Source organism: Macaca nemestrina, chromosome 15 (genome assembly GCF_043159975.1).
Source record: "Macaca nemestrina isolate mMacNem1 chromosome 15, mMacNem.hap1, whole genome shotgun sequence".
Lineage (NCBI taxonomy): Eukaryota > Metazoa > Chordata > Mammalia > Primates > Cercopithecidae > Macaca > Macaca nemestrina.
In genome coordinates, this window is record NC_092139.1 from 110,936,959 (window position 1) to 110,963,029 (window position 26,071).

At 57.9% G+C, this 26,071-nt stretch overlaps 1 protein-coding gene across 5 annotated transcripts in view; it reads right to left on the bottom strand.

Moving 5' to 3' along the window:
- Positions 1 to 388: 388 nt before the first annotated feature.
- LOC105464322 (signal peptide, CUB domain and EGF like domain containing 1) overlaps positions 389 to 26,071 on the bottom strand; it is a 148,291-nt gene continuing 122,608 nt past the window's right edge. For 4 of the 5 annotated variants that reach the window (XM_071080698.1, XM_011712110.2, XM_011712109.2 and 1 more), the window contains 10 exons: positions 24,950 to 25,066; positions 24,220 to 24,357; positions 21,832 to 22,035; positions 17,539 to 17,700; positions 15,846 to 16,013; positions 14,156 to 14,317; positions 13,287 to 13,484; positions 11,321 to 11,473; positions 10,786 to 10,865; positions 389 to 6,987 (listed from right to left, as the gene is read on the bottom strand). In XM_071080698.1, coding sequence (XP_070936799.1) covers positions 6,835 to 6,987; positions 10,786 to 10,865; positions 11,321 to 11,473; positions 13,287 to 13,484; positions 14,156 to 14,317; positions 15,846 to 16,013; positions 17,539 to 17,700; positions 21,832 to 22,035; positions 24,220 to 24,357; positions 24,950 to 25,066 — 1,535 coding nt within the window. In that variant the 3' untranslated portion in view covers positions 389 to 6,834. Of the gene's footprint in view, positions 6,988 to 9,311; positions 10,372 to 10,785; positions 10,866 to 11,320; positions 11,474 to 13,286; positions 13,485 to 14,155; positions 14,318 to 15,845; positions 16,014 to 17,538; positions 17,701 to 21,831; positions 22,036 to 24,219; positions 24,358 to 24,949; positions 25,067 to 26,071 lie in introns of those variants that run through there. The other variant, XM_071080697.1, reaches the window with a different exon arrangement.

A 26,071-nucleotide genomic window follows, 5' to 3' on the forward strand; every position in this document is an offset into this window, starting at 1 on the left:
CAGGAGACTGGCATGAGCCCGGGAGGCGGAGCTTGCAGTGAGCGGAGATCGCGCCACTGCACTCTAGCCTAGGTGACAGAGCGAGACTCTGTCTGGGAAAAAAAAAAAAAAAGAACTCTCATTTCATCATGAGTTATGTGGGGAAATGGGATTTGCAATATGGACATTTTGCCTTCTGCCAATTGGGAGCATGTCTGTTCCCTCAATGTGGGCGCCCCCTGCCTCTGCACTTAGATCTCCAGCTCGCTGCTTTGTTTTCCAGAGGTTACTGTAGCTTTCAGTCCTCAATAGCGTCATGAAATTTCTTCCATTATTTTTTCTTTTCTGGATTCCAGTTAGCATTTCCCCCCAACTCATGACTTCTGCCCAATAAGAGAAAAGAGCAATATTTAGGTTCATTTCCTGTTTATTATTAAAGTGATTTTCACAAATGTTTCATTACATGCATATGGAGGACATGATGGATAAAACAAAACTGAATATTGGTGGCAACTAAAAGGAAGATGTGGTTTTGTCGGTATTTGTAGGCAGAGTCGTTGCCAAGTGCCTGGACGATACCGTGCCCTCACAGGAGCCAGAAGTGAAGCCTGCGGGCCTTGAGCACAGCGCCCTGGTGTCCTGTTCCCCGAGGGACGTGGCCTGGGTCTGCTCGGCATGTTGGAGGTTCTGATCTCAGTGAACAAGACACCTGGCATTGGTCAGCTCCCTCTTCCTCCTCCTGCTTTCTGCCACCCATCTGCTGAGGGCACTGGGCACTCTTACTCGCATCTCTGCAGGGCTGTGCCGGGGCCTCCCCAAGGGCAGTGGGGACACTCGGCAAGGGCACTTGAGCCTCCGGCCGTGTCTGCTCACACTGGCACAGTGAATGCCCTGTCTGCCTGGTAGGGAAGGCAGAAGCTGTCCTTTCTCCAAACGAGTTTTTCGTGCTTGTGAAGGAGGGAGGGAATGTCACTGAAGTCACCCTGGCCCCGGATCCTCCTGTTCTCTCCCCTCCCTGCAACCTTCTCTCTGTCTCTGAACTCCACCGCGAGGGCTGACCTGGCCCAGTTTCCAGTCCGTAAGCTTCCGATTGATCAACGTTTTAGAGACATTTCCTACCCTGGGATTAGATGGGCTTGAGTTTGATTCCCAAATCCAGGGACTACCAGCTCTTTGCCTTGGGCATGTCCTGTGGTCTCCTGGAGCCTTCATTTCCACATCTAAAGAATGGTCTTAACCCCACCATCCACACGGGGCTGGGAGGATGGGATGTGTGGATATTAGAGGGTTGAGCCCAGAGCCTGGCACCCAGTGGGCAGTGAGTGAGCGTCAGCTTCCCTGCCCTTCCCTTCTTCCTGTTGGGGCTTGGGGGATGCAGACAGTTCCAGGGGGCTCACCCAGGGGCTCTGAGTGGCATGGTGCAGCAGGGGACTGGAGAGGCCTTGAGGCCATCGCAGCAGGTGCTGGGAGGGCACGCAGGCCATGCCTGTGTTGTCCGGGCTCCAAGGATGTTTTGCGCACACCTGATGTCCTTTCCAAGAGCAAAGCAGGTGGGATCAGGCCAACCCCAGCTCTGCCTGCCCAGGACTTACTCCTGGAAGGGCCAGGGATCTGTGGGTGCTGTGGGGGCAGTGGCAGCCGCAGGAGAATAGGAGGAGCTCTCTGCTCTCTCTCCACATCCTCCCTCACCCCTCATTACCTCCTCTGCCCTTAGCCTGAATGATGTCGGCTCGGCATGGACACCTTGTGCATCTTTGGTGAAAAGGGACCTCAATGTCAGCTGCAGTTTGCCAGGGCAACCAGACTTCCTGAGCATGGACCAGGGGAGGTGAAAATGGCTGGACCCCTTGTGTGAGAAGGAAGGCTTCTCCCTGCGGGGCCTGCACTGTGGCAGGCAAGGTGAGCAGGCTGTCCGGGGCAGCTTGTCTGCTGTCTGCGGCAGTGTGTCTGTCTGTCTGCTGTCTGCGGCAGTGTGTCTGTTTGTCTGCTGTCCGGAGAAGTGTGTCTGTTTGTCTGCTGTCTGGGGCAGTTTGTCATCTATGCAGGGCACCAACCCCCTGTCTTTCTAGGAGCCTGGCACACAGGAGGTGCTCAGTAAATGTTTGCTAAATGACTCAACTTATTTCAGTATCTTATTTTTTTCTGCTGGGGGTGGTGGAGGTGACGGAATAATATTCAACTCCAAAAATGTACATTAAGCATCGGTATGGCTTAGACAGGCCAGGAGCCGCCTCCCGTGGACAAGCCCAGGGAGCGGCTTCACGGAGAGGCTGCCTGCGGACGGTGCGTCTCTGGAGAATGAGCATGAGAGGGAGGCCGTTCAGACAGAAACCATGCTTGCTAGAAGTGGGAGAAATGGCTTCTCTCCCAGGGCTTTCAAATTTGGCCTCTTGTGCCATCCTTGTCTGGGATGTTTTGGCCCATGTTTCAGCTCTATTTTATCTGTGTGTCCCAAGCCAATGGGTAGCCGGAGAGAAAGCTGCCCGAGGCCTCCACCGTGGGCCCTGGAGCCTGGGCCACCATGGAGGCAGGGCAGGAGTGGCCACACTGTCCCCTTGGGGAGCCAGCGTTTGGGAAACTGGTCACCGCCTGGCCAGCGCGACTTGTGTGGGGCAGAGGCACTGAGGCTGGGGAGCGCAGGCTGATTCTGCTGCTTGAGAGGCCGGTGCAGAGTCCAGAGCAGGAGGAGGGAGGTTGGCGTGGCTGTGGCTGCGAGGCTCTGGCGCGGGGAAGGAATTGGAAAAGGCACAGCCTAATCTGGGCAGCGGATGAGGCCGCCTGGCTGCAGGCTGCCCTCAGCAGCTACACGAGCCCTCACTCACAGAGGGCCTGGCTGGCTTCGAAACCCTGCCGCAGATTCCTTCCCTTCCCGTGGTTTGTTTCTGGAAAGTGGAAACAAACTTGGGGGGAATGCCAGGAATGTGAGGCAGAAAGTCCCCCCACACCTGGGTTCCCCCTAACTCCTGGGAAGCTGTACGGGAGACACTCTGGTTTTCCATGCCTGTCTTCACACAGGTCCTTCGGTTCCCTGGGGTGCAGTGCTCCACTAGGAGCTGACCCAAGCTCGGAGGAGCCTGGAGACCGGGCATCTGCCTCCATCCCAGCCAGAGAGCAGGGCGGGGACTCCCAGCAGCCTGCTCGCTTCTTGGCGCCTCTCCCTGGAGCACAGTGTGCGGTGCTGGGGACCTCATCAGCTGCTCAGGCGACAGTCAGTCGAGGAGGGGCTATGCTGGCCTCCCCCTCAGACAGCATGGGGGCCTCCTGCACTCTCCGCCCTCAGCTTCCATCTTTTCTTGGGCTTTGTTACGTGGATCCATCCTACCTGGCCCAGTCCTTGTTCCCCACTTCTCTTTTCTCTACACCTCCATCTTGAACCAGGTGGAACAGCCACCTCACATCAGTCAAGCTGCCGTTGGCTTCAACAACACACCAACTGGAAGAAATGCGCTTTGCTGTCCACAGAGTTCTCCTTGGGACCATCCTGCCCTGAGACCCAGGGTCAGCTCTAGTTTTAACAGGGGGACCCCAAGTTCTCCAGTGTGAGACTGATGTGGAGACTCAAGACAGAGCCCAACCCTGGACTTCAAGTCACCCGGATGGTGTGGGAGGCCCAGGGGGGCTGCTGGCGACCCTGCGCTCCTCACGGCCCCTCCCGTGGGCTGCGAGCTATAGAAGGGCTTGCGAGGGAAAGCAAGATGAAGGCTGGGTTGCGTCTGCACCTGCCCATCCAACTTTGCCCTGGGCACGCTGGGCACGGTCTGACCACGGTGGTGAGTCCTGGAACATGAGGGGAGGGGAGGCGGGCAGTGGATCTGTGGGTATGTGGGTGGCAACTTTCAAAACCACCCAAAGGAACTGCAGAAAGAGCTCAGAGAGGTTAAGAGTTCTTTCTGTTTTTGGAAAGGATTAAAAAACAAACAAACAAACAAACAAACCCTGACCAGGCGCAGTGCTTACGCCTGTGATCCCAATACTTTGGGAGGCCAAGGAGGGCGGATCATGAGGTCAAGAGATTGAGACCATCCTGCCTAACATAGTGAAACCCCATCTCTACTAAAAATACAAACAAATTAGCCGGGCGAGGTGGCGGGCGCCTGTAGTCCCAGCTACTGGGGAGGCTGAGGCAGGAGAATAGCGTGAGCCCGGGAGGCGGAGCTTGCAGTGAGCTGAGATCGTGCCTCTGTACTCTAGTGGGCGACAGAGCAAGACTCCATCTCAAAAACCAAAAACCAAAAACCAAAAACCCTTAAGTATGATGGTTGATTGCATGGTCGTCTTGGTTGGGTGGAGGATACCCAGCTAGCTGGGAAAACATGTGAGGGTGTTTCCAGAAGAGGTTAGGATGGGAACCGGCAGACTGAGTGAAGACATCCACTCCGTCCAATCTGTTGAGGGCCCCAGTGGAACAGAAGGGGGAAGAAGGGAGAACCCTCCCTTTTGGAACTGGGACATCCGTCTTCCTCGTTCTCGGGGCTTTGGATGCTGGGACTCACAGGGTGGCCCCCGGCCTCTTGGGCTTTGGACTCAGACTGAGTGACGGTGTCGCTTCTTCTGGTCTCCCACTCGCAGACAGCAGATCGTGGGACTTCTTGGCCTCCAGAATCCGTGAGCTAATTCCTATAATGCAGCCCCTCACAGCTCTACGTCTGTATCCTCTGGGTTCTGTTTCTCTGGAGAACACTCATGAAGAGGTGACACCCATCCCGGCACCCCCTCAGGAGCTGCTGCTGCAGGCTCACCGAGGAGGACGCTCGCCTCTCATCTTGGGGATGACTGATGGCTCCACAAAGGGAGGGAGGGAGGCCTCTTTCCGGAAACCAGGGCTGGGCTGCGTGGACTGTAGCCAGAGGAGGGGCAGTGGCCCCTGGCAGGGCTTGTTAGTTGACACTGACCTACCCACCAAGTGCAGAGGCTCCACTCTCTCTCCACCTTGAGTCGGACTTCAGCAGAGAAGGCAGCTGATGGCAGCAGGAGCCAGGCCGGGGACCCCGCTGCTGTGGGCACACGTGACAGCGTAATCCTGAGCTCCAAGCCCTCTTTTGGGCTGTAGAATATGTGATGACCGGCCTACCTCGTCACCAAGCCCTGAACCCCCGGGGACCTCGCTTGCCTGCCTCCGTCTGTGCAGTCCTCAGTGTGCCACAGCCTCTTAAACCGTGTTCATGTCTTGCCAGCCAGGCTGGGCCCGGGGGTGACCAGGAGGAACCCTAGAGGCAACTTCAAGCCGAAGAATGGAGTTCATTTTAAGAGTCTCCCAGGTCCCTTGGGATTTTCAGTATTTGTTAACCTGAAACCTACAGACCATTTCCCACGCAGGTCCCGCAGCGCACAGGCAGATGAAGAGCAGGCACGGCCTCCTGGACCTCGGTGCGGAGTTCTGCTGGCGGCATCCCCAGCGCTGGCCTCCCGGCTGGGTGGGACACATGCACTCTGTCATAGTCCAGACTCTCCTTCCCTCGGCATTTCCCTGCTTGCTTCTCTCTCCTGCCACCTTGTGAAGAAGGTGCTTGCTTCCCCTTCACCCTCCGCCATGATTGTAAGTTTCCGGAGGCCTCCCCAGCCATGTGGAACTCTGAGTCAATTCAACCTCTTTCCTTTACAGGAAAGGAAAGAGGTTTCCCTCTAAGTGGGGGCGGCATGGTGTAGCAAGAGGAGGCTGCGCTGGGAGCCAGGCCTCTGACAGCCAGCTCCTCTCTCTCCCCTTTCCTCACTGGCCGCTCTGAGTCTCCTTGTGGTGGCACAGCCTGTGCTTCTGTGAGCAAGGCCTTGTTTCCTGCTGACACCTGGGCATAGTACGGACCCCAAGGTCACTGCCACAGGGTCAGAGCCAAGGCCCCTTCTGCAGTTTATTGTGGGGCCCCTCCACCTCCTAGGAACAGGTCCAAGGGGAAGTATCTTCCACTGAGTCTTGTCCAAGGGCAGTGATGATGCTGGCAAGGGGACGGGTGAGGTCAGCACTCCAGCAGAGCATCTGAGCTAGTTCTTGAAGAATTTGTGTTCGGAAGCAAGTCCAAGGCAAGCTGTGCTCTCCCTAGCCCCAAGGGCTGCCGGCCTCACAGAAACAGAAGGGCAGATGTTGGGAGGAGCTGTTGAATCGTTCAGGGAGGCTGAGAGCTGCTAGGACTCACTGGGCTCATGCGGGAAGGGATGGGGTCACAATTCGTATTTACAGTGACCAAAGAGCGTTTTCCTAAAGTACCCACAAATAGAAGTGTATATATATATATATATATTTATATTTATATTTTTATATATAGAGAGAGTACTTCATTAAATGTTCTGTTGAAGGAACGCAGAAACCTCCAGTCTCCTCCCCAGCAGCTCTGTTCCATCCCATCACAGAACCCCTAGAGCGTAACAGCCCGGAGCCATGGCCTTGCCTGTGGCTGGAGGAGTTGGCAGAGCGTGGGGCCTGCGGATGCTAGCACAGGCTCATCGACCTCCCCGAGACAGCACCTTTGTCCCCTCCTCTCTGCCCTGGCCTCCTGTCTCGGATGACCACGCCTCCCAGAGCATAGGCCCTACTTCCCCTCTCTCCTGAAATGCCAGGCCAGGCGGAGGTCCTGCAATCCTGCTACCTGCAGTCCGTCCGCCAGGGCTCAGGAGAGGGCGCTGTTGGTGTCCTGGGGAAGGGAGGCGGAGGGAGGGAGGGAGGCTTCCTGAAGCAGGGTGCTCCCACAGGGGCAGCGGGTCCGAAGGGTGCCTGGGCTCGGTCTCCATGGGCTGGTTGGCTTCCCTGAAGAGCAGTGCCATGGGGTTCCCAAGGCGACGAGGTGGCCCATGCAGCTCCCACTGTGGAGGGCAGGTGCGCCCTCCGTGGACCAGGCCACCCCCAGGCAGGGCCGCTCCCCCCGGTTATTTGTAGGGCCGCAGGAACCGAGATACTTTGGAGCGCAGCAGTTTGATGAAGGACCGTGGGAACATCTCCTTGGACTCCTGGGCTGTGTACTTGAAGTAGTTCTGGGGATGGGCCAGCACGTCAAAGAGGGCCTTGATCAGCTTCTTGTCCTGTAAGATAGGGTGGGTGGGAGGTGGGGGAGGCTTGGGGCCTGTAGGGTCTGTGGGGTGTTGCCAGGCTGGGGGAGGGGAGAGAGTTGGGCTGGCTCGTGGGTTTCAGGACCCCACAGACCTTTTTTTTTTTTTTTTTTTTTTGAGACGGAGTCTCGCTCTGTCACCCAGGCTGGAGTGCAGTGGCCGGATCTCAGCTCACTGCAAGCTCCGCCTCCCGGGTTCACGCCATTCTCCTGCCTCAGCCTCCCGAGTAGCTGGGACTACAGGCGCCCGCCACCTCGCCCGGCTAAGTTTTTTTTTTTTTTTGTATTTTTAGTAGAGACGGGGTTTCACTGTGTTAGCCAGGATGGTCTCGATCTCCTGACCTCGTGATCCGCCCGTCTCGGCCTCCCAAAGTGCTGGGATTACAGGCTTGAGCCACCGCGCCCGGGCTCCACAGACCTTTTGGTTTTAATAGTATAATTGGTTTTTTTTTAAATTTTTTTTTTGAGACAGAGTCTTGCTCTGTCACCCAGGCTGGGGTGCAGTGGCGCGATCTTGGGTTACTGTACCTCCGCCTCCTGAGCTCAAGTGATTCTTCTGCCTCAGTTGCCCGGGTAGCTGGGATTACAGGCATGTGCCACCACGCCTGGCTAATTTTTGTCTTTTCAGTAGAGACAGGGTTTCACCATGTTGGCCAGGTTGGTCTCAGACTCCTGACCTCAGGTGATGCACCCACCTCGGCCTCCCAAAGTGCTGGGATCACAGGCATGAGCCACCGCGCCTGGCCCGTAACTGGTTTTTAAATAGATCCTTGGCATTAACTCTTGGGATTCCAATAAGATTTTACTAAAGGCCAGGTGTAGTGGCTCACACCTGTAATCCTAGCACTTTGGGAGGCTGAGGCGGGCAGATCACGAGGTCAGGAGTTCGAGACCGGCCTGATCAACATGGCGAAACCCCATCTCTACTAAAAATACAAAATTAGCTGGGCGTGGTGGTGCATGCCTGTAATCCCAGCTACTTGGGAGGCTGAGGCATGAGAACTGCTTAAAACCGGGAGGCAGAGGTTGCAGTGAGCCGAGAGTACGCCACTGCACTCCATGCTGGATGACAGAGCTAGACTGTCTCAAAACAAATAACAAAAAAGATTTTACTAACAAAGGGTTCCACTGCAAAACAACGCAACACAACCAACATTTGCAAACAGAGAACACTCAGCCAAGAGCACAGGCTTTGCAGCCGGCAGATCCCAAATCATCACTTCGGGCCTGCTAGCTGGCCCGCTGGGCCTCAGGGACGTGGCTTTGCTGCTCTGAATTTCATTCTTCCCTGCACAGAAGATGCTGCTTCTTGGGGCTGTGAGGAAAACGGTCTGCACTGGCGTGAGCAGAGAGCCTGTCCTCAGCGGTGCTCAGTACAGGTTTGCTGTGGGGATCTAGGCAGCAAACGGGGGCTGTCCTCCGGAGCAGTCTCTGGAGGGCACATGCAGTCCCTGCCCTCTCTTGAGCCCCAGGCTCTCGTCTCTCTAGTGGGGCACTGGCTGCCACCCTGGGCAGAAACTATGGAGCAGAGGTGAGGCCTGGCGTAGGTCTGGTTCCTGACAGAGTCCCCAGAGCCTGGCCCAGGGAAGGTGCTCAGCAAATGGTGACCACCACCTGTTGGGGCGTGAGGGCTCCTCGTCCTATTGACTCTGGCTGCATCTGCTGTATCTAGGGTGGACCTGTCCTGGCACACACTCATCTCTACGTACACATCCACCACACCCCATACCATACACCCACTCACTACACACTCACCCCTACACACATCACACACCCCCACTCCCCATGCACTCACCCCTACACAGACCACACACCCACCACACCCCCTCACCACACACACCCCTATGTACAAACCGTACACCCACTCACCACACACCCCTACACACACCACACCCACCACACCTCTATTCACCACACACACACACCTCTATTCACCACACACACACCCCCACACACCACACACCCACCACCGCCCTCACCACATACACCTCTATATACACACCATACACCCACTCACCACACATCCCTACACACACCACACCCCCCACACCTCTATTCACCACACACACCCCCCACACACTCCCACTCACCAAACACACCCCCATCTCCATTCACCACACACACCCCCATACACACCACACGCCCACCACCCCCCTCACCACATACACCCCTATATACACACCATACACCCACTCACCACACACCCCTACACACACCACACCCCCCACACCCCCCTCATCACACTCCCCCACACACCTCTATTCACCACACACACACACCCCCCCCACTCACCACACACTCCCACTCACCAAACACACCCCCACCTCCATTCACCACACACACCCCCATACACACCACACGCCCACCACACCTCCACTCACTACACCCTCCCCACCACACACCCACTCAACACACACCCCTACATACACACACACCCACTCACACCCCACACTCAAACCCACCACACACCCCTACACACACACCAGTCACCACACACACTGAACACCTCCAAACTCAGCACACATGCCTCCATGAACACACCACACAGCACACTCCCCACACACCCCACACACGCGTGCCCTGAAGCCACACCCTGGAGACAGACACTCCTGCCCTCCTCTGTGCTGGGGCGGGGCCAGCGCTGGAGGCAGCGTTGACCATGAACCCTGGCAGCTCCTCCCCCGCAAGGGGGGCGGGGACTAAATATTCACAGAACAAAGCTAAAGTGAGTGCCGGTGGCTGCCAGGAAGGAGGGGCGCGTGGGGCCCAAGGGCTGCAGAGGGTGTACCCAGGTCAGGGGGTCCGGGCAGGCTGCCCAGAGGACAACAGGATGTCCCAGCTGAGGGCGGAAGGCTGGGGGGACGTTTGCTGGGGAAAGAGGTTGGGGAAGGAAGGATGGGCCGAGGGGCCCTGGTGAGTGTGAGGAGCTGGGAGCTGCTGTGGAGGAGGGCGGCTCCCTGGCTGGGGTTTATGTCCCCAAAGCAGCATCAGGACGCTTTCAGTTTGGGAGCGATGCTCCCAGGGCAGAGCTGGGGGAACAGGGATGCGGGGAGAGAACCCAGGACGTGTCCCTGGTTTCTGCCCAAACGGCTTGAGGAGGAAATCAGGAGCTGAGGGCGGCAGCACGCGACTGGCAGACTATGGGGAGACTCAAGTGAATCTTCCCGAACTCTGCAAAGCATCCTTTCCTCAGAGGAGGCAACAGCGGGAGCGCTCCAGCTCTGCCCTCGTCCTCCACACCCCTGGGCTCCTGGGCTGATGGTGCTGCTGCTCAGGGCTGAGCGGGGTGAGTCCTGGGTCCCTGGGCCTCCGGCCAGTACCCACCATGTGACACACCAGGTGGCCCTGCCTCTCCAGGCTGGAAGCAGGAAGAGGAGGGAACCCAGTCCCAGTGGCAGGGGGTCTCCAAGTGACAGGGGCACTGGGTAGATCCCACTGATTCTGAGACACCCCCCAGAATGCCCTCATTCTACAGATGAGGAGAGTGAGGCTGAGAGCTGGTGAGGAACGTGCCCGAGGCCACATCACCAGGTCCTGGTCCCCACATCCCCACCAAACAGCTTTCCTCAGGCCTCCTGGTCTGGAGGGATAGACATGCAGGACCCAGTCCCCACCATTAGGGCTCTGGGACCCCCACGCCTCCTGCTCCTCTCCCATCACCACCCACCCTCCCTTGCTCCTCCAGGGGCCAGGGCTGACGCAGGGGCGGTCCTGGCTCATCACAGGCCCCATCCCAGGGTTACGTGGATTCCCTTCCAATAAACTCACTCACTTTCAAAATTTCCTGGTGGTTCTCGGAGGCGTACAGGCGCCCATCGCGCACGATGTCCTCTATGAGTTGCTGGTAGTCCTCTGGGCCGTGGGTCAGCAAGGGGAGAGGAAGGCGAGGGGCTTGAGACCCACATGCTCCCCCTTCACCTCCAGCCTCTGCCCTCCCTCCCCTGCTCCAGCCACGGGCTCCGGGCTATGGCTGGCCGCAGCTCTGCCTTTGGCTTTGAACCTGGGGCTCCCTCCACCTGTATTGTCCTCCTCAGGGTTTCGCTAAGAACCCCCTATTTAGCCCTCAAAACCCTGCTTGGGCAGCATCTTGGCTGAAGCCTGCAGATGCCACTCACTGCTGCCTTGCCTGTACCACCCGGTACCACCCTCGGCCTGTCTGACTCTGGCCCCTGACAGGGTTCGTTCTGCTTCCGGGTCTGTACCTGCCAGGTTGCAGCTCCCTGAGGGTGGGGACGTGCGACTCATCTCTGTCTCCAGGGCCCTGCCTGAGCCGTGCACAGTGGGCCATGAAGACAGTTGGGTCTTACCATCATAGGTGACATAGGGCACTTGGAAGCCTTTGCCGCTGTTGCCTTCATTGGATTTGAACTGGATCCAGAGCTTCCGGGAGCGGGAGGTGAAGGCAATGGGCCTCTCGTAGGTCTGGCAGGTCTCGTAGGTGGTGATGGACGTGGGCGAGGCTGCAGGTGAAGCACCATTGCTGAGCTGCCCCAGGTAGGCAGCTCCTCCTGCCCTAGGCCACTTGCCTCCCATCCAGTCCTCCACCCAGCACCTGCACCGAACGCCTGGTACCCCAAACACAACAGCTTCATCTTGGTGCTTGTTCCCTCTGCCTCCGAGGCCCTTCCCTACCCCTCAACCCTGGTTCCTACGTGTCTTTCTGAGACCCATCTCTGTGTCCCCTCTTCCAGGAAGCCTCCCTGACTGCGCCCTCCCTCCCCTCCCAAGATCCTGCTCTGCTCTGGTGAACCCCTTATCACAGCCCCTCCATTGGTGGGTCTCTGTCTCCCTCCAGCTAACTGCTCCCCCATGACAGGGCTCAGGCCTGCACTTGGCGCAAGGCCAGGGCGGGAGTGGAAGCTGGGGGAGGGCATGGGAGATGAACCGGCACTGACTGCTGGAACCAGAGGCACAGACTTGGGAAGTCCCTTCTCCCCAAGAACAAATGCACCAGCAAGGCCCACTGAGCGCTGATCTCCCAAGGAGGAAATCAGGAGCCGAGTGCGGCAGCGTGGGCACAGCATGTGACTGGCAGGTGAATCTTCCCAAACTCTGCAAACCATCCTTTTCTCAGACGCGGTGACAAGGGGAGCACCCCAGCCCTGCCCAGCCTCTCCTCACTTAACGGCTGCTCGGCAAGGCCTCCCGGCTCCCTGGGAGCCTTCCCAAAGAGCCCCTCATCGGGGAGAGGCTGGGCTTCACTTGAGCTCAGCCTTGTGGTGGGAGGCAGAAGGATTGGTGCTGGGGGCAGGGGAGCGGGTGAGGGGAATGGGCGGGGAAGGTGGTCCCGGGCCGGTCCCTTGCCCATCTGCACACTGCGGCTTTTGGCTGGTCAGCTGTGTCAGCCTTGCTGACATTTGTCTACTCATTAGCTGTGCTGAGTAACTCCTGCCCAGGATAATGCAGCTCAGCCCTCAGGCCCCTCCCCACCCCCTCCTCTGGCCGGTCTCTGTGGTCGCTGTGTACCCAGAGATCTTCTCTGGCCAGTGTTGGTGGGTGTCTGGGTTCCTGTCTTCCTTCCCTAACACTCAGACTTGGAGCTCGCTCCCGTGGGCACCCAAAGCCCGACAGCAGCGAGGTCCCCTGGCCAGGGACGCTGCAGGGATTTGGCTGGCGCTGGGGGGCGCTCAGGGGCCTCCCAGGCATTCCTGCTGCTGTGGCCAGCTGGGCACACACACGGTCACACCCACTGCTGAGGACTAACCAGTCCTCATGCCATTCCATCCTTCACTCCCTGAAGTCTCAGGAGGAGCCCTGACAGGGGAGGATGAGCCAGGAGTCCAGGGCTCCCAGAGGGTCGGGGAGGGCTGTCTGAGCTGGTATCTTGTGTGGTGCATGGGACCGCCGTGTGGTCCCCCAAACCTCAGCAGGCAGGAGGAGACCTGTGGAGCTGGAGTCTGAGGTCTCGCCCTGAGCTGTGTGGCAGACAGCGGTAGGAAGGGGCCCTGCGGCTGGTCCTGCCACTGGGATGAGGGCCGGGCTTGTGGCCGGAGTTGAGACCAGGCCTGACCATGTCCCAGCATCCACTCTCAGGATACCCTAAGCTCTCCGGATCTTTCCATAGAACTCTGTAAAGCCAGCTCTTAGACCCAAGTGGGTTTCAACCCTGCCTCCCAGGTGGACTCTGAGGGGCTGGCTGGTCCCCTGAGCCCTGAGCCCCAGGGCCCTGCTCTCTGCCCTGTGAAGGCAGCGATCCCGCCTGGTGGAACCGCAGCGAGACGGGAGTGCTAATGGGGCTGCGGCTGCCTCTGGTCCCCTCCACCCGCCACGTACCGCTCTTCCTCATGACCAGAACGTCGCCGCACTCATCCTCGATGGGCAGGAAGATCTCCGGGACCACGATGAGGATCCTGCGCTTTGGCGGAGGCGCGATGTGCCAAACGCATTCGGCGTTGGCTGGGTAGTCACCAGGGTAGTTGGGGGACTCGATGTACCCGGTGTAGTCACCAAGCTCGCCGCCGCAGTGCTGGTCTGTGGGCACAGTGGCCCAAGGGCCTCATCAGGCTCTGCTCGGCGGGGCCCTGGCCGGCCAGGCCTCTAACCACCCGGGAGGCCTAGCGCAGGGCTGGAAGGTGCTCTTGTCCCCTCCCACACCAGCCCTCGGACCCTGAGCCCATCTTCCTTGGGGACCCTGCCTGGGCTACCCCCAGAGCAGGAGGGCAGGTCCCCTGTTCACACCTGTGGTTACCCGGGGCCCAACCTGGGGGCTTCTTCTTACTGGGCTGCCATGCCTGCAGGCCCACCCTATTTCTCTGTGGCTGGGCCTTGTCAGGGGCACTGAGAGGGCCTGGAGCCCTGTGCTCTCTAGCAGCCCCGTCAGTGCCCCTGTAGTCTGTCAGCTCCCCCAGCAGACCCAGAAACTAGAGCAGGACCTGGCCCGGGGCAGAGGCTGAGGCTGTGTCGGGTGAGCAGTGGGAACTGATGAACGATGGGCACCATTGTGGGCTCTGTAGAGTGGGCCAAGCCAGGGCTGCCCCTTTGGTGCCATAGGCCTCCAGACGGCTGCAGGGCACCCAAGAGCAGATGTGACGGAACGGGAGAAGTCCAGTGTCCTCGTGTGAGATCAGGTCTCCTCCCACCCCCACAACCTGCCCAGCCCCTCCTGCGTTCCCAGCTTCCTGCCACGGAGCAGCAGCACCCACTTTTGCAGTGTGTGACGTTGGTAGAGCCATCGAAGTCTGTGCTGGTGTTGCCCGGACAGGTGATGCAGTGGTTCTGGCCAAACTCAGGCTGGTAGGTGCCGACGGGGCAGCGGATGCAGCGGTGGGTGGTGGTGTTGTAGTGGTGGCCGGGGGAGCAGTGCACTGCCGGGGGACACAAGGCAGTGTGGTGGGTGTGGAGGGGTGCAGGACCTCCCATGCCCTCGAGGTCTGTCTTGGCACAGAGTTCAAGGCTCTTCCCCACCGCGCCATGACCTCCCACCACCCTCACTCCGCCACGTCCGGGAAGAGCCCTTGGCGTGGGGGTCACATGGCAGGTTGATGTGATGTTCGCTCCAGCAAAACAGGGACCACACAGGCCACCTTGATGGGAGCAATTTTCAGGGAGAGTGGGGGTGAGGATGTGACCAGAGGCATTCAGGGGAGACAAAGGAGGGGAAGTGGAGCCAGCGAGGCCAAACCCTCTTTCTGCAAGGTTGCTGGGGCAGGAGAGACAGGCGGCCAGAGTCTGAGGGTGGCGGGGTGGGGGGCTAGAGGTGGGCAATTCTTTTTTTTTTTTTTTTTTGAGATGGAGCCTTGCTCTGTCACCCAAGCTGGAGTGCAGTAGCGCCATCTTGGCTCACTGCAAGCTCCGCCTCCCGGGTTCCATCGATCCTCCCCTCCCTGTCTCCCGAGTAGCTGGGATTATAGGTGCACATCACCACGCTCGGCTCATTTTTTTGTATTTTTTTTTTTTTTTTTTTAGTAGAGATGGGGTTTCGCCATGTTGGCCAGGCTGGCCTCAAACTTCTGACCTCAGGTGATCCACCTGCTTTGGCCTCCCAAAGTGTTGGGATTATAGGCGTGAGCCACCGCACCTGGCTTCAATTCTTTTTTTAAATGGGCAAATTCAGAGCAGTTTGTATGTGCAGGGGAGTATCTGGTGATGTGGCTGGCTCCAGGGAGCTGAGGGCCAGGCTGCCTAGACAGACAGACAGACACTGAGAGGGAACACGGTGGGGAAGCAGGGTCAGCAGCTGAGAATGGGGAGGACTTGGGGGAGTTGGTGAGTGAGGGAAGACGGGATGCAGACCTGGGTGGGACCAGGTGCCCTGAACAGACAGCAGTTGAGGTGATACCCTGATCCCGCTCCTGCCCCCACACTCCTGCCCCCACACTCCTGCCCCCTCCTGACCCTCCCAACCTCCCTTCTAGATGCTGCTCAAGCCCTCCTGTCCCCAGAGCGCTCCCCAGTGCTCTGAGGAGCTGCTGCTCCCCCTGGAGCTCAGAAAGCTCTCAGCTGTAAGACGTCCCTGTCCTAATGCAGGGCACCGTGGATCACCCACGCCCACGCCTGACAGCTCCAGGCTGCTCTTCTGAGCTGGGAGGTTTGCCACGTGGAGATGAGAGGGGTTCGGGGAAGCCTCCCTGAGCAGCGCAGCCCTGCCTCCTGGGGTGGGCGGGCGTGGTGGGGGCAGGAGAGACAGGCGGCCAGAGTCTGAGGGTGGCGGGGTGGGGGGCTAGAGGTGGGCAATTCTTTTTTTTTTTTTTTTTGAGATGGAGCCTTGCTCTGTCACCCAAGCTGGAGTGCAGTAGCGCCATCTTGGCTCACTGCAAGCTCCGCCTCCCGGGTTCCATCGATCCTCCCCTCCCAGTCTCCTGAGTAGCTGGGATTATAGGTGCACATGCTCACCTTTAGCCTCGCAGTCCTGGAAGGAGGTGGTGCCTTCGTGTTTGGTGAGCAAACCCCCTCCGCAGGGGAAGCAGCTGGTGCGCCCGGGCTCAGGCTGGTACGTGCCCACGAGGCAGGCCTGGCAGGGCTTGAAGCCATCAGCCGAGAAGAAGCCTGGAGAACACTGGCCTGGAAGTCAGAGGTCATGGCTCAGGTGGGCAGGAGGGCGCCGCAGGGCCGAGGCTGTGGGTGGTCTCAGGCCCTGCTCTTGGCCCTTGCCTGGCCCTGGAAAAGGTACCAGGCACCCGAGGCCTGGGGTGGGGACAGGGTGGGGAGGACGCAGCAGCCTGGATGCAGGAGGCTGGGCCCTGGTCCGGATGTTGCCAGCGGTTCATGTGCAGCCTTGGTCAAGCTGGCTTTCCTTCTCCCACCAGCAAGAAGGCCTGGGGGCTGAAGAGCAAGATCTTGCTGCTGAGCTGGGAAGGGGACCCACGGGTGGAGCGGGAGGTCATGTGTTTCAGAGGGGCTTTCCCTGGGGGGCAGGCTGCACCGGGGTCTTCACAGAAGGGGCACCTGCTCAGCTTCGGGGTGACGCTGCCTGGTCTACCAACAGGGCCAGACCAGAGCAGAGGGAGGCGGGTCTGGGGAGGGTTTCTGAGGTACTCAAGAGCACCCCGGGACAAAGGGAGGGAACCACAGGAAAGCCAATTTCAGCTCCACATAAAGAATGTTCTAGCATTCCAGCAGACTCAGGATGCAGAGCGCATTCTGGCACTGAGTGAGGGGCAGGTTTAGCGTCCTCTCAGCCCAGACCCTGGGATTCTCAGCTTCTACCCAAACACGGAATCGCCTACCAGTGGCCACTCCCCCAGGGGTGAAGACCATATTCCTGGAGCGGGCAGTGGGCCAGAGAGCAGCCGGCAGCCTGCACGGACTCAGGGCTGGGCTACTGAGCCCTTCTGTGACCTGGAGAAAGCTGGAGGTCTCCGGTATCCTGGGACCCCACTCCCCCACCCTCACAAGCACCGTGCTTCTCAGGGTGCTGAGAACCTTCCCTGTGGATTCTCTTGGGTGAAACTCACAGTGGTCTGGGAAGAAAGGCTCATGGGGAGCCTGAGCTGGCTTCACAGATGGAATTAAGTCGGGAGAGGGAGGTAAAAGCAAAAGCTCTTTGCAAACCGAATTGTATTTGGGAAATTGAACAAGGGCTTTCTAAACCATCTGTGGGCACATCACAAAGTTCTTTGTGTAGAGCAAAGTTCTTGCTCGAGTCTAAGACACACTCTGCAAAGTGTTCCAGTCACAATGGAACGTTCCGTAACATGTAAGCTGTCTGGTCCCTCCTAAGGCACTTATGTACCTCCCTTAGAACCGTAAGTTGATCTGTGGATGCTAAAGTGTTTGCACACCGTGAAGTCCTTTCCAAAGTGCATGATACAATTCTGAAACACACTGAGTGCAGAGCGGTGCTCAGTACTGTATGTAGTGCACTCCAAGACTGCTGACGCTTTGGGATCTGCCATGCACTTTGTAAGTGATGACTGCACAGACATCGTGAAGGGCTTTGGAAAGGACAAAGAACTTTAGAAAATACCACGCTCTCTGGCCACACCAGGCACCTGGGCCTTCGACAGGAGGAGCCTCATCAGAGACAGGAGGAGCCTCTGCCCACCCCCCACCCCCACCTCTCCTTCTAGGGTAGGCCCACACTTGCCTCCACATTCCGACACGTTGCGGGCACCGGCCAGACCAACCCCGTCACTGCTGGGGCACGGTGTGCAACTGAGCTGGCCTTCTGTGTCCTGGTATGTCCCTGGCATACATGGCACACACTGGCCGAGCTCACCGCCGAAGTGGGTACCAGGCCCACAGGCAACTGCAGAGGCAAAGTGGAGAGGCTGCTGGAGGCAGAGGTGGGGAGGCCGGGGGTGTCTCCCGTGTGCCCAAGCCCAGGCTCTCCTGATAGGCACAGTCCTTGTTCCCTGGGGCCCCAAGGACACAGAGGGGCCCCAGACCTATCCCAGAAGAGCCTGGGGCAGGACCCAAGGGGCAGCCATCTGTGAGGGCCATGAAGCCTGGACCCTCTGGCTGCTGCACCTCAGAGTCCTCAGTGGACCCCTCCATCTCCACCTGCTTATAAAAGCCTGTGGTCCCCACTTCCCCCATACCTCTGTCCTCTCTCTGCTCCACACCCTGCCCTCCAGCTTTAGCAAACTGCCTCCTGGATGTCGCCACTTGGACATGCTACAGTCCTTTCACCCCAAAGCTCCCCTGTCCTTCCTGAGTGGAGGAGTTAGGGGCAGTGCGGAGGGACTGGGGCTGAAATAGGCAAGGGCAGAAGGGCCTGGCGGGGGAGGTGGGAGGGGCGCAGTGAGGAGATGATGGGCTGAAGACGGTGCAGTATGGTTGGCTACACTGAACAAATATGTTAACTGATGAGTAAGAAAGGAAACTGAGTAAATCAGTAAATTAAGGAGAAAGGGAGCCGAGTTTCTCAGCGCTGGAGAAGATGCTTACAAATGCGGAAACGGGAGTGAGGTTAGAAAGGACCCTGAGGTGTGGAACGGGAGGCACGGGCATGAACTCACGGTTTTAGAACCCCCCAGCCAAAGATTCCCATGTCTAATGTGCGCACCTGTATACACACCTATGCTTTCCAGTTCTGTCCAATGAGAGGGCCTAGAGGCAGTGGTACTCCAGGAGCAATGAATATCCCAGATTTTGGTTTCTACGCCTCATCCTCCTCTCAAAGGAACCAGGGGTCCTTGGGGATTTGGCTGATGCCAGGGGATGGAGAGTGTCGACTGGATCTGAACTAAGGGGAGGCTCACAGCATGTGTGTGGCAGGTCAGAAAGACCCAACAGCCAGCCTGGTGAGGCACCCCTGGCTACCCTGGCGACAGAGCGAGCGCCGAACTGAGTAACATCAGGAATGGATCACAACGCAATGAGTAAGGGGGATCTGAGTCTACAGGGATACAGACCCAGAGGTAAATGGCCACGGCCACCCGCTTTCCTGCAGGAGAACATGACTAGTGCATGTGGAACGAATGGTAGAGGTGGCTGACATGGTGGGAGCTGTGCAGAAGTTTGATGAGGAGGAGAATATTGGTCCAAACTCAGAATGTCCCCAGAAAACACTCATCAATCACAGAGGGAAAATGGCGAGTGAAAGTGAAGCCAGTGGTGGGCTGGGGGTATCCCGTGTGGTGGGCTGGGGGTATCCTGTGGTGGGCTGCGGGTATCCTGTGCCTGCTGATGGGGCACCCAGGATTAGGCCTCGAAGCTGAGGTTCCTGCCGAACCCTGGGCCCTGAGTCAGGTCCCCCGGAAAAACCAGAGGGAGCTCTGAGTGCCAGCCCAGAGGAGATGAGGTTGGAACAAGGACAGGAGAGGCAGGGAAAGGAGAGAAGCGGCTCCAGACGGAAGGAGCCTGAAGACACAGTGCAGGGTGACATGTCTTTCTGGATGGGAACTGGGACCAGAAAGACAAAAGGGACATTGTTGGAAGGATTGCTGAAGCTGAATGGAGTGGGCATGTGGGTTGGATGGTAAAGACTACACACTCACACACGCATGCACACTTACACACATGCATACATGTGTGGGAGACAGAGGGGGCGGATGCAGTCAAATGTGCACAGTTGGGGAATTTGGATGAATGGAAGTTTTTTTATCTGTTTGACAATGTTTCTGAAAGTTTGAAATAAATAAATAAATAACATTTTGAAATTATTTATTTTTATTTTGAGATGGAGTCTCGCTCTGTCACCCAGACTGGAGTGCAGTGGCATGATCTCAGCTCACTGCAACCTCCGCCTCCTGGGTTCAAGTGATTCTGCTGTGTCTGCCTCCCTGGTAGCTGGGACTGCAGGTGCCCGCCACCATGCCCAGCTAATTTTTATATCTTTAGTAGAGATGGGGTTTCACCATGTTGGGCATGCTGGCCTCAAACTCCTGACCTCAGGTGATCCACCTGTCTTGGTCTCCCAAAGTGCTGGAATTACAGGCATGAGCCACCACGCCCGGCCCAAAATAAGTTATTGAAAGTAGAAGAGGCTGGGCACGGTGGCTCACGCCCATAATCCCAGCACTTTGGGAGACCGAGGTGGGCAGATCATGAGGTCAGGAGTTTGAGATCAGCCTGGCTAACATAGTGAAACCCCATATCTACTAAAAATACAAAAATTAGCCAGACATGGTGGCATGTGCCTGTAGTCCCAGCTACTTGGGAGGCTGAGGCAGCAGAATAGCTTGAACCTGGGAGGCAGAGGTTGCAATGAGCTGAGATTACACTATTGCACTCCAGCCTGGCTACAGAGTGAGACTCCGTCTCAAAAACAAAAACAAACAAAAAAAGAAAGAGAAGAATGACATCACCAAGTCCTCTTTGTCCCCCCTTGTCAGTACGGCTGTTTCCCTCCACTGTCTGAGCCAGAGTCCCAGCTTCCCCAATCTGGCCCTTCTCCCGTCAGGTGTCACCTCTTCTCCAAAAGCTTCCCCACTTCTCCAGCAGCTTCCCCGCCACCGCCAGGTGTCACCTCCTTTCCAACAGCTTCCCCCGCCCCCGCCAGGTGTCACCTCTTTACCAACAACTTCCCCCACCACCAGGTGTCACCTCTTTACCAACAGCTTCCCCCCGGCTCCCCTCCCCCTGCCAGGAGTCACCTCTTCTCCAACAGCTTCCCCCCAACCAGGTGTCACCTCTTCTCTAACAGCGTCCCCCTTGCTAGGTGTCACCTCTTTACCAACAGCTTCTCCCTGGTCCCCCCCCCCATCAGGAGTCACCTCTTCTCCAACAGCTTCACCCCCTCCCCCACCAGGTGTCACCTCTTCTCCACCAGCTTCCCAGTTTACACCCCTGGCCAACCCTATTGTTTGAGGCTTCGGACTTGTGGCTTCAACTGCCCATCCAGCATCTCCATGTGGATGACATGTGAGCATTTCAAACTGAACACGTCCAGCCTGTGCGCCCCTTCCCCCCAGCCCACTCTTCCTCAATTTCCCTCCCCCCAGCCCACTCTTTCTCAATTTCCCTCCCCTCAGCCCATTCTTCCTCAATTTCCCTCCCCCCAGGCCACTCTTCCTCAATTTCCCTGCCCGCAGCCCACTCTTCCTCAAGTCCTTGGGGATTTGGCCTGGATCAGGGAGCGATACCACCTCTGCCCAATTGGCCAAACCCTTGGAGTCGTCCTTGAAGTCTGTCTCTCCCTAGGAGCCCCCTCCATCTCATGCACCTCCCCGTCCTTGCTCCGCCCCCTCTACTCAGCCTTCCCATGACAGTGCGCACGAGCCTGCGTCCTTGCTCTAAGCATTCCTATGGCTCCCCGTCGAACTCAGAGTGGTGTCTGTGGCCTGCCAGGCTCCATCACCTCTGGCCTCACTGCACCTGTGGGCATGTTCACTGGCTCACCGTCTATCTTCCCCATGGGCATGCGAGCTCCACTAAAACTAGGACCGTCTGGTGTGCTGGTTTTGCCTGTTCTGCCTCCAGGCTCTCCCCTCCAGCCCACACCAGCCCGCTGGGGACCGGCCTCACCTGCTTCCCTGCAGCACGACGCTGCCCTCCTGGGTGGCCCTAGGCCTCATGACATCGCTGTTCTGTCCCCCAACCCTGACTCAGCCTCCCCGACTCCCGGAGCCCTGAGGTCTCAGCTCACGTGACTTCTCCTCCTCCAGGAAGCTTCCTCAAACCACATCCCAGACTGGAGAGGGCCTGTTCTGGTTCCTGTGCCCCCTCGCGCCCCTCGACCGTGGCCTTGCTGTCCTGTTCACTCCTTGTCCCTCCCCAGGACTGTGATCATATGCCCGAGGCCCAGCACAGAGGAGTGCTCTTCAAACGACAGCGATGACCATGAGGGCTGCAGTGCTTCTCCTCAGCAGGCCTCTGCATCTCTCTGTCCCCTCCCCAGGTGTCTGTCTCCCCTGCATGCCCATCACTGTTTACCCCGGCTCATGTGCAAGGAAGGACAGAGTGAGCATTTGAGTGGCCATGGGCAAGGACTCACCGCATTTGCCGTCCTGTAGCACCTGGCCGGCGCCACATGCCCCCTGCCCCTCCAGGGCCTTGGCTGGCCTCTGGGCTACCTCGTACTCAGTGCCTGAGACCTGGACATAGAACTGCTGCCGGCCAATGGACTTCCGCAGGGTCTTGATGGCAGCCTGCAGGCTCTGCTCCGCTCGCTTCCGCAAGCAGTCCGCTTCGCAAGTGTCTGCGGGGGCAGGGAGACAGAACGTGAATCGCTGGCAACCCTGCTAGCCGCTGCCTTTTTAGCTGAGGGTTTCCCCGCGCCAGGCCCTGCACTAGGCTCGGACCACCTCAGTGCATTCTCACAACAGTCCGGGGGCAAGGGGCCACTGTCGTGCCCATCTGACAGATGAGGAGGCTGCGGAGCTGGGAGGCAGGGCCTGCCCAAGGCCACGCGGCAGATCTGAGTGCAATCCAGGCAGCTGCCACCGCAACACATCACCCCTCAGGGTGTGACTCATGGGGCAAGAACTCCTTTCTGTCACTCAAAGACCTCGAGGACTGCCACTGTCCCCAGGAGAGTGTCCAGCTCTCTGGCCTTGAATCCAAGGCCATTTAAGGTCCAGCCCCGTCTGGCCTTGCCAGCCTCATCCCCTCCACTCTGACACTCCCTGTGGATTCCAAAGTATAACCACCTGGCCCTACTCACTGCTTCCTGGACACCTCCTTCTCTCTCTGACCTCTGTGTCTTTGCCTGTTCTTTTTTAATACTTTAAGTTCTAGGGCACATGTGCACAACGTGCAGGTTTGCTACATATGTATACACGTGCCATGTTGGTGTGCTGCACCCATCAACTTGTCAGCACCCATCAACTCATCATTTACATCAGGTATAACTCCCAATGCCATCCCTCCCCACGTCCCCCTCCCCACAATAGGCCCCGGTGTGTGATGTTCCCCTTCCCGTGTGCAGGTGGTCTCATTCTGTTCCCTCTGCCTGAATGCCATTCCTCGCCACCTCTTCCACCCAGTGAGCTTGATTCCAAGCTCTCATTCAAATGGTGCCTCTTCTGGGAAGGCTTCCTGATATGTTTGGATATCTGTCTCTTCCAAATCTCATGTTGAAATCTGATCCCTAATGCTGGGGGTGGGGCCTGGTGGGCGGTGTCAGGGTCATGGATAGGTCCCTCATGAATGGCCTGGTGCTGTCCTCGTGGTAGTGAGTTCTTGCTGGCTCTACTAGTCCCCATGAGATGTGATTGTTGAAAAGACGTAGGCACCCCCTCCCCTCTCTCTTGCTCCTTTCCTCTTGCCATGGGATGCCGGCTGCTCTTCACCTTCCTCCTTGATCAGACGCAGCCTAAGGCCTCACCAGGCAGACACTGCTGCTGTGTTCTCAGACAGCCTGCAGAGCCCAGAGCCAATAAACTCTTTTCCTGATAAATTATCCAGCCTCAGGTGTTCCTTTTAGCAACGCGAATACACTAAGACATTTCCTTTATTTTGAGATGGAGTCTCACTCTGTTACCCAGGCTGGAGTGAAGTGGTTCGGTCTCAGCTCACTGCAACCTCTGCCTCCCGGGTTCAAGCGATTCTCCTGCCTCAGCCTCCTGAGTAACTGAGATTACAGGTGCCCACCACCACACCTGGCTGATTTTTGTATTTTTAGTAGAGACGAGGTTTCACCATGTTGGCCAGGCTGGTCTTGAACTCCTGACCTCAAGTGATCCACCCACTTTGGCCTCCCAGAGTGCTGGGATTACAGGTGTGAACCACCGCGCCCAGCCAGACTAAGACATTTCCTAAGCCCTCCCGTGGGGGGAGACCTCAGCTGTATGCAGTGTTTGTTCTTGTGCCCGCCCCGTCCCCCCCCAGTCTCACCTGGCAATGGGTGGTTGACACGTGCGTCTGCCTCTCTGGCTGAGAGTGTTACCTGGGTGGAGACTTTTCACAGTGCCCAAGCCCACAGCCAGGCCCACACCGCACTTATCTGCTGACAGATCCCATCTCTTCAACATCAGTGACTCACAAGTTGACACTCACGTATAGCCAAGAGCAAAGTGCTGCTGTGACACCCGAGCCAGCATTAGAACCCCCTTCCGGAACCAGGAAAGACAGTCCTTGGCTCAACCATTCTAGGGGGGGCTATACCTATTTGTCCTCCCAGGCCCCAGCAGGAGTGTGGACGGGCAGATAAGGGTCATGTGACTTTTGCGGTCACCTTGTCTCATTGTGGGCTGCCTCTTCTATCCTGGCTGCAGGCGTTGGCCCCTGCCACCTCCCTTTGCTTGTGGGCCTGCCTCTGTCTCCAGCCACAGCTGTGCTCTGGTGGGAGCCCAGCTTCATGCCTGGCAGGCCCCTGGCAGCGCCCCCAGCCTGTTGTCCTCCTTCAGGCCTGCAGAAGCCCCCAAGAGAACCCCTCACCTACCTGAGGCCTCTTCCATCTTTGTCTCGATCTCAAACTCCGCTGTGATGTGCGACACCTCCTTGGATGGGGACTTGCGGCCACGGCGCCTCTTCTTGGAGGAGTCACACTTGAGGGTCACGAAAGTCACATGGCAGTGGTCTGGACAAGGAAAGGACCACTGTGGCAAAGGCGGCATGGGGCAGGGAGCAAGGTCCTACCAAGCCCTGCACACAGAGTACCATCAGCGAGGACCCCTGTGCCTAGCAGTCCGTGGTGCAGATGGAAAAACTCAGGCTAGAGAAGGCCAGGGCTGGCTCGGGGTCTCAGGAGGCGCTGGCGGCTGAGCCAGGTCTCACGCCCGGTCCATCACGCTGCTGCAGGCGGAGGCACCTCCTACATATTCATGAATGAGGCTGTGACCCCAGCTCTGGGCCTGCTGAGGGTTTGGCCAGTGCAGACCGGGTTCCGGGCAGAGCCTGCTGCGTGCTGAAAGCTCTGTTAGGTTTGAGGAGGAATCTTCATGGGGACAGAGCTGGTGCCTTCCTCTGGGGCCCCTCGTACCAAGTTTGCCTCTGCTGTTCCCCCAGCCTGGAAGGTCCTTGGAAACTCTCATTCAATAAACAGCTGCCAGGTGGGAGAGGCCTCCACCCTCGGAAACCAGACTCGCTGGACCCCGGGGCCCTAGCTCCCAGGCATGAGGACTCTCCCACAGCCCCCTTGGTGTGGGTTGGCAGCAGGGCGGCCCACTCACCCAGCAGCGGCTGCCTGGCGGTCTCCTTTGCTCGCGCCTGGCTGTGGGGCCGGAGATGGCACTTGGCATCTCGGATCTTGAAGCGGGCCTTCTGTTTGATGGGGGTGGCAGGGGCATCTGGGGAAAGCCAAAATTCCCCCAGATGGTGGCCTCTCCTGCAGGCAAGGAGGTGGTGGGGGACAGGGGCTGCCACGGAAAAATCCATCTGGGGCTGGGGGTGGGGCTTGGTCGGAGTCCCTGTGCCCTGACAGCTCTCCTGGCGTGGGGGACCCTCTCCTGCCCCATTTCTCTCCCTGCAAGGCCTAAAACAGGCGAACACATGGATGGTGGCGTCAAGCACAAGCCCAGGGGCCACCCACCAGAGATCTTCTTTGGAGGAGGAAACGGATCTTCCTACCTCCTCCCCATCACCAAGCCATGACTGTGTTTTAGGAAAGAGCGTAGAGCAGAAGAGAGAGGAGAGCAAGGAAGGGAAAGTGCTTTGAAATACTGTAGATTCCCAGGACTGCTGGTTCCTTGCAAGAGCATATCATAGCCCTCGGACTAAAGAAGCCTACCACCACAGGTGCTACAATAAAATCACATATGCATTCAATATACAGAAATGGGCCAGGTGTGGTGGCTCACGCCTGTAATCCTAGCACTCTGGGAGGCCGAGGCAGGCAGATCATTTGAGGTCAGGGGTTTGAGACTAGCCTGACCAACATGGTGAAACCCTGTCTCTACTAAAAATACAAAAATTAGCCAGGTGTGGTGATGGGCACCTGTAATCCCAGTTATTCGGGAGGCTGAGGCAGGAGAATTGCTTGAACTTGGGATGCGGAGGTTGCAGTGAGCCAAGATCACATCACTGCACTCCAGCCTGGGTGACAGAGTGAGACTCCGTTAAAAGAAAATAATAAAAATAAAGAAACATACAGAAATGCACCTATCTATCAAATTCAGCATCCTGAGTAAGAAAAGCTGCTGAAGACACAATCCCCAGCTCCTTAGCTGGCAGGAGCTACGGCTGGCTGTGCCATGCTGACCAAGCCCGGAGGGTTGCTCCCGAATGGCTGGGACTGTGCTGCACCTTGGCGCTTCTCGGCACGTTCTGCACGGCCAGGCCAGCTCTGACTCGGC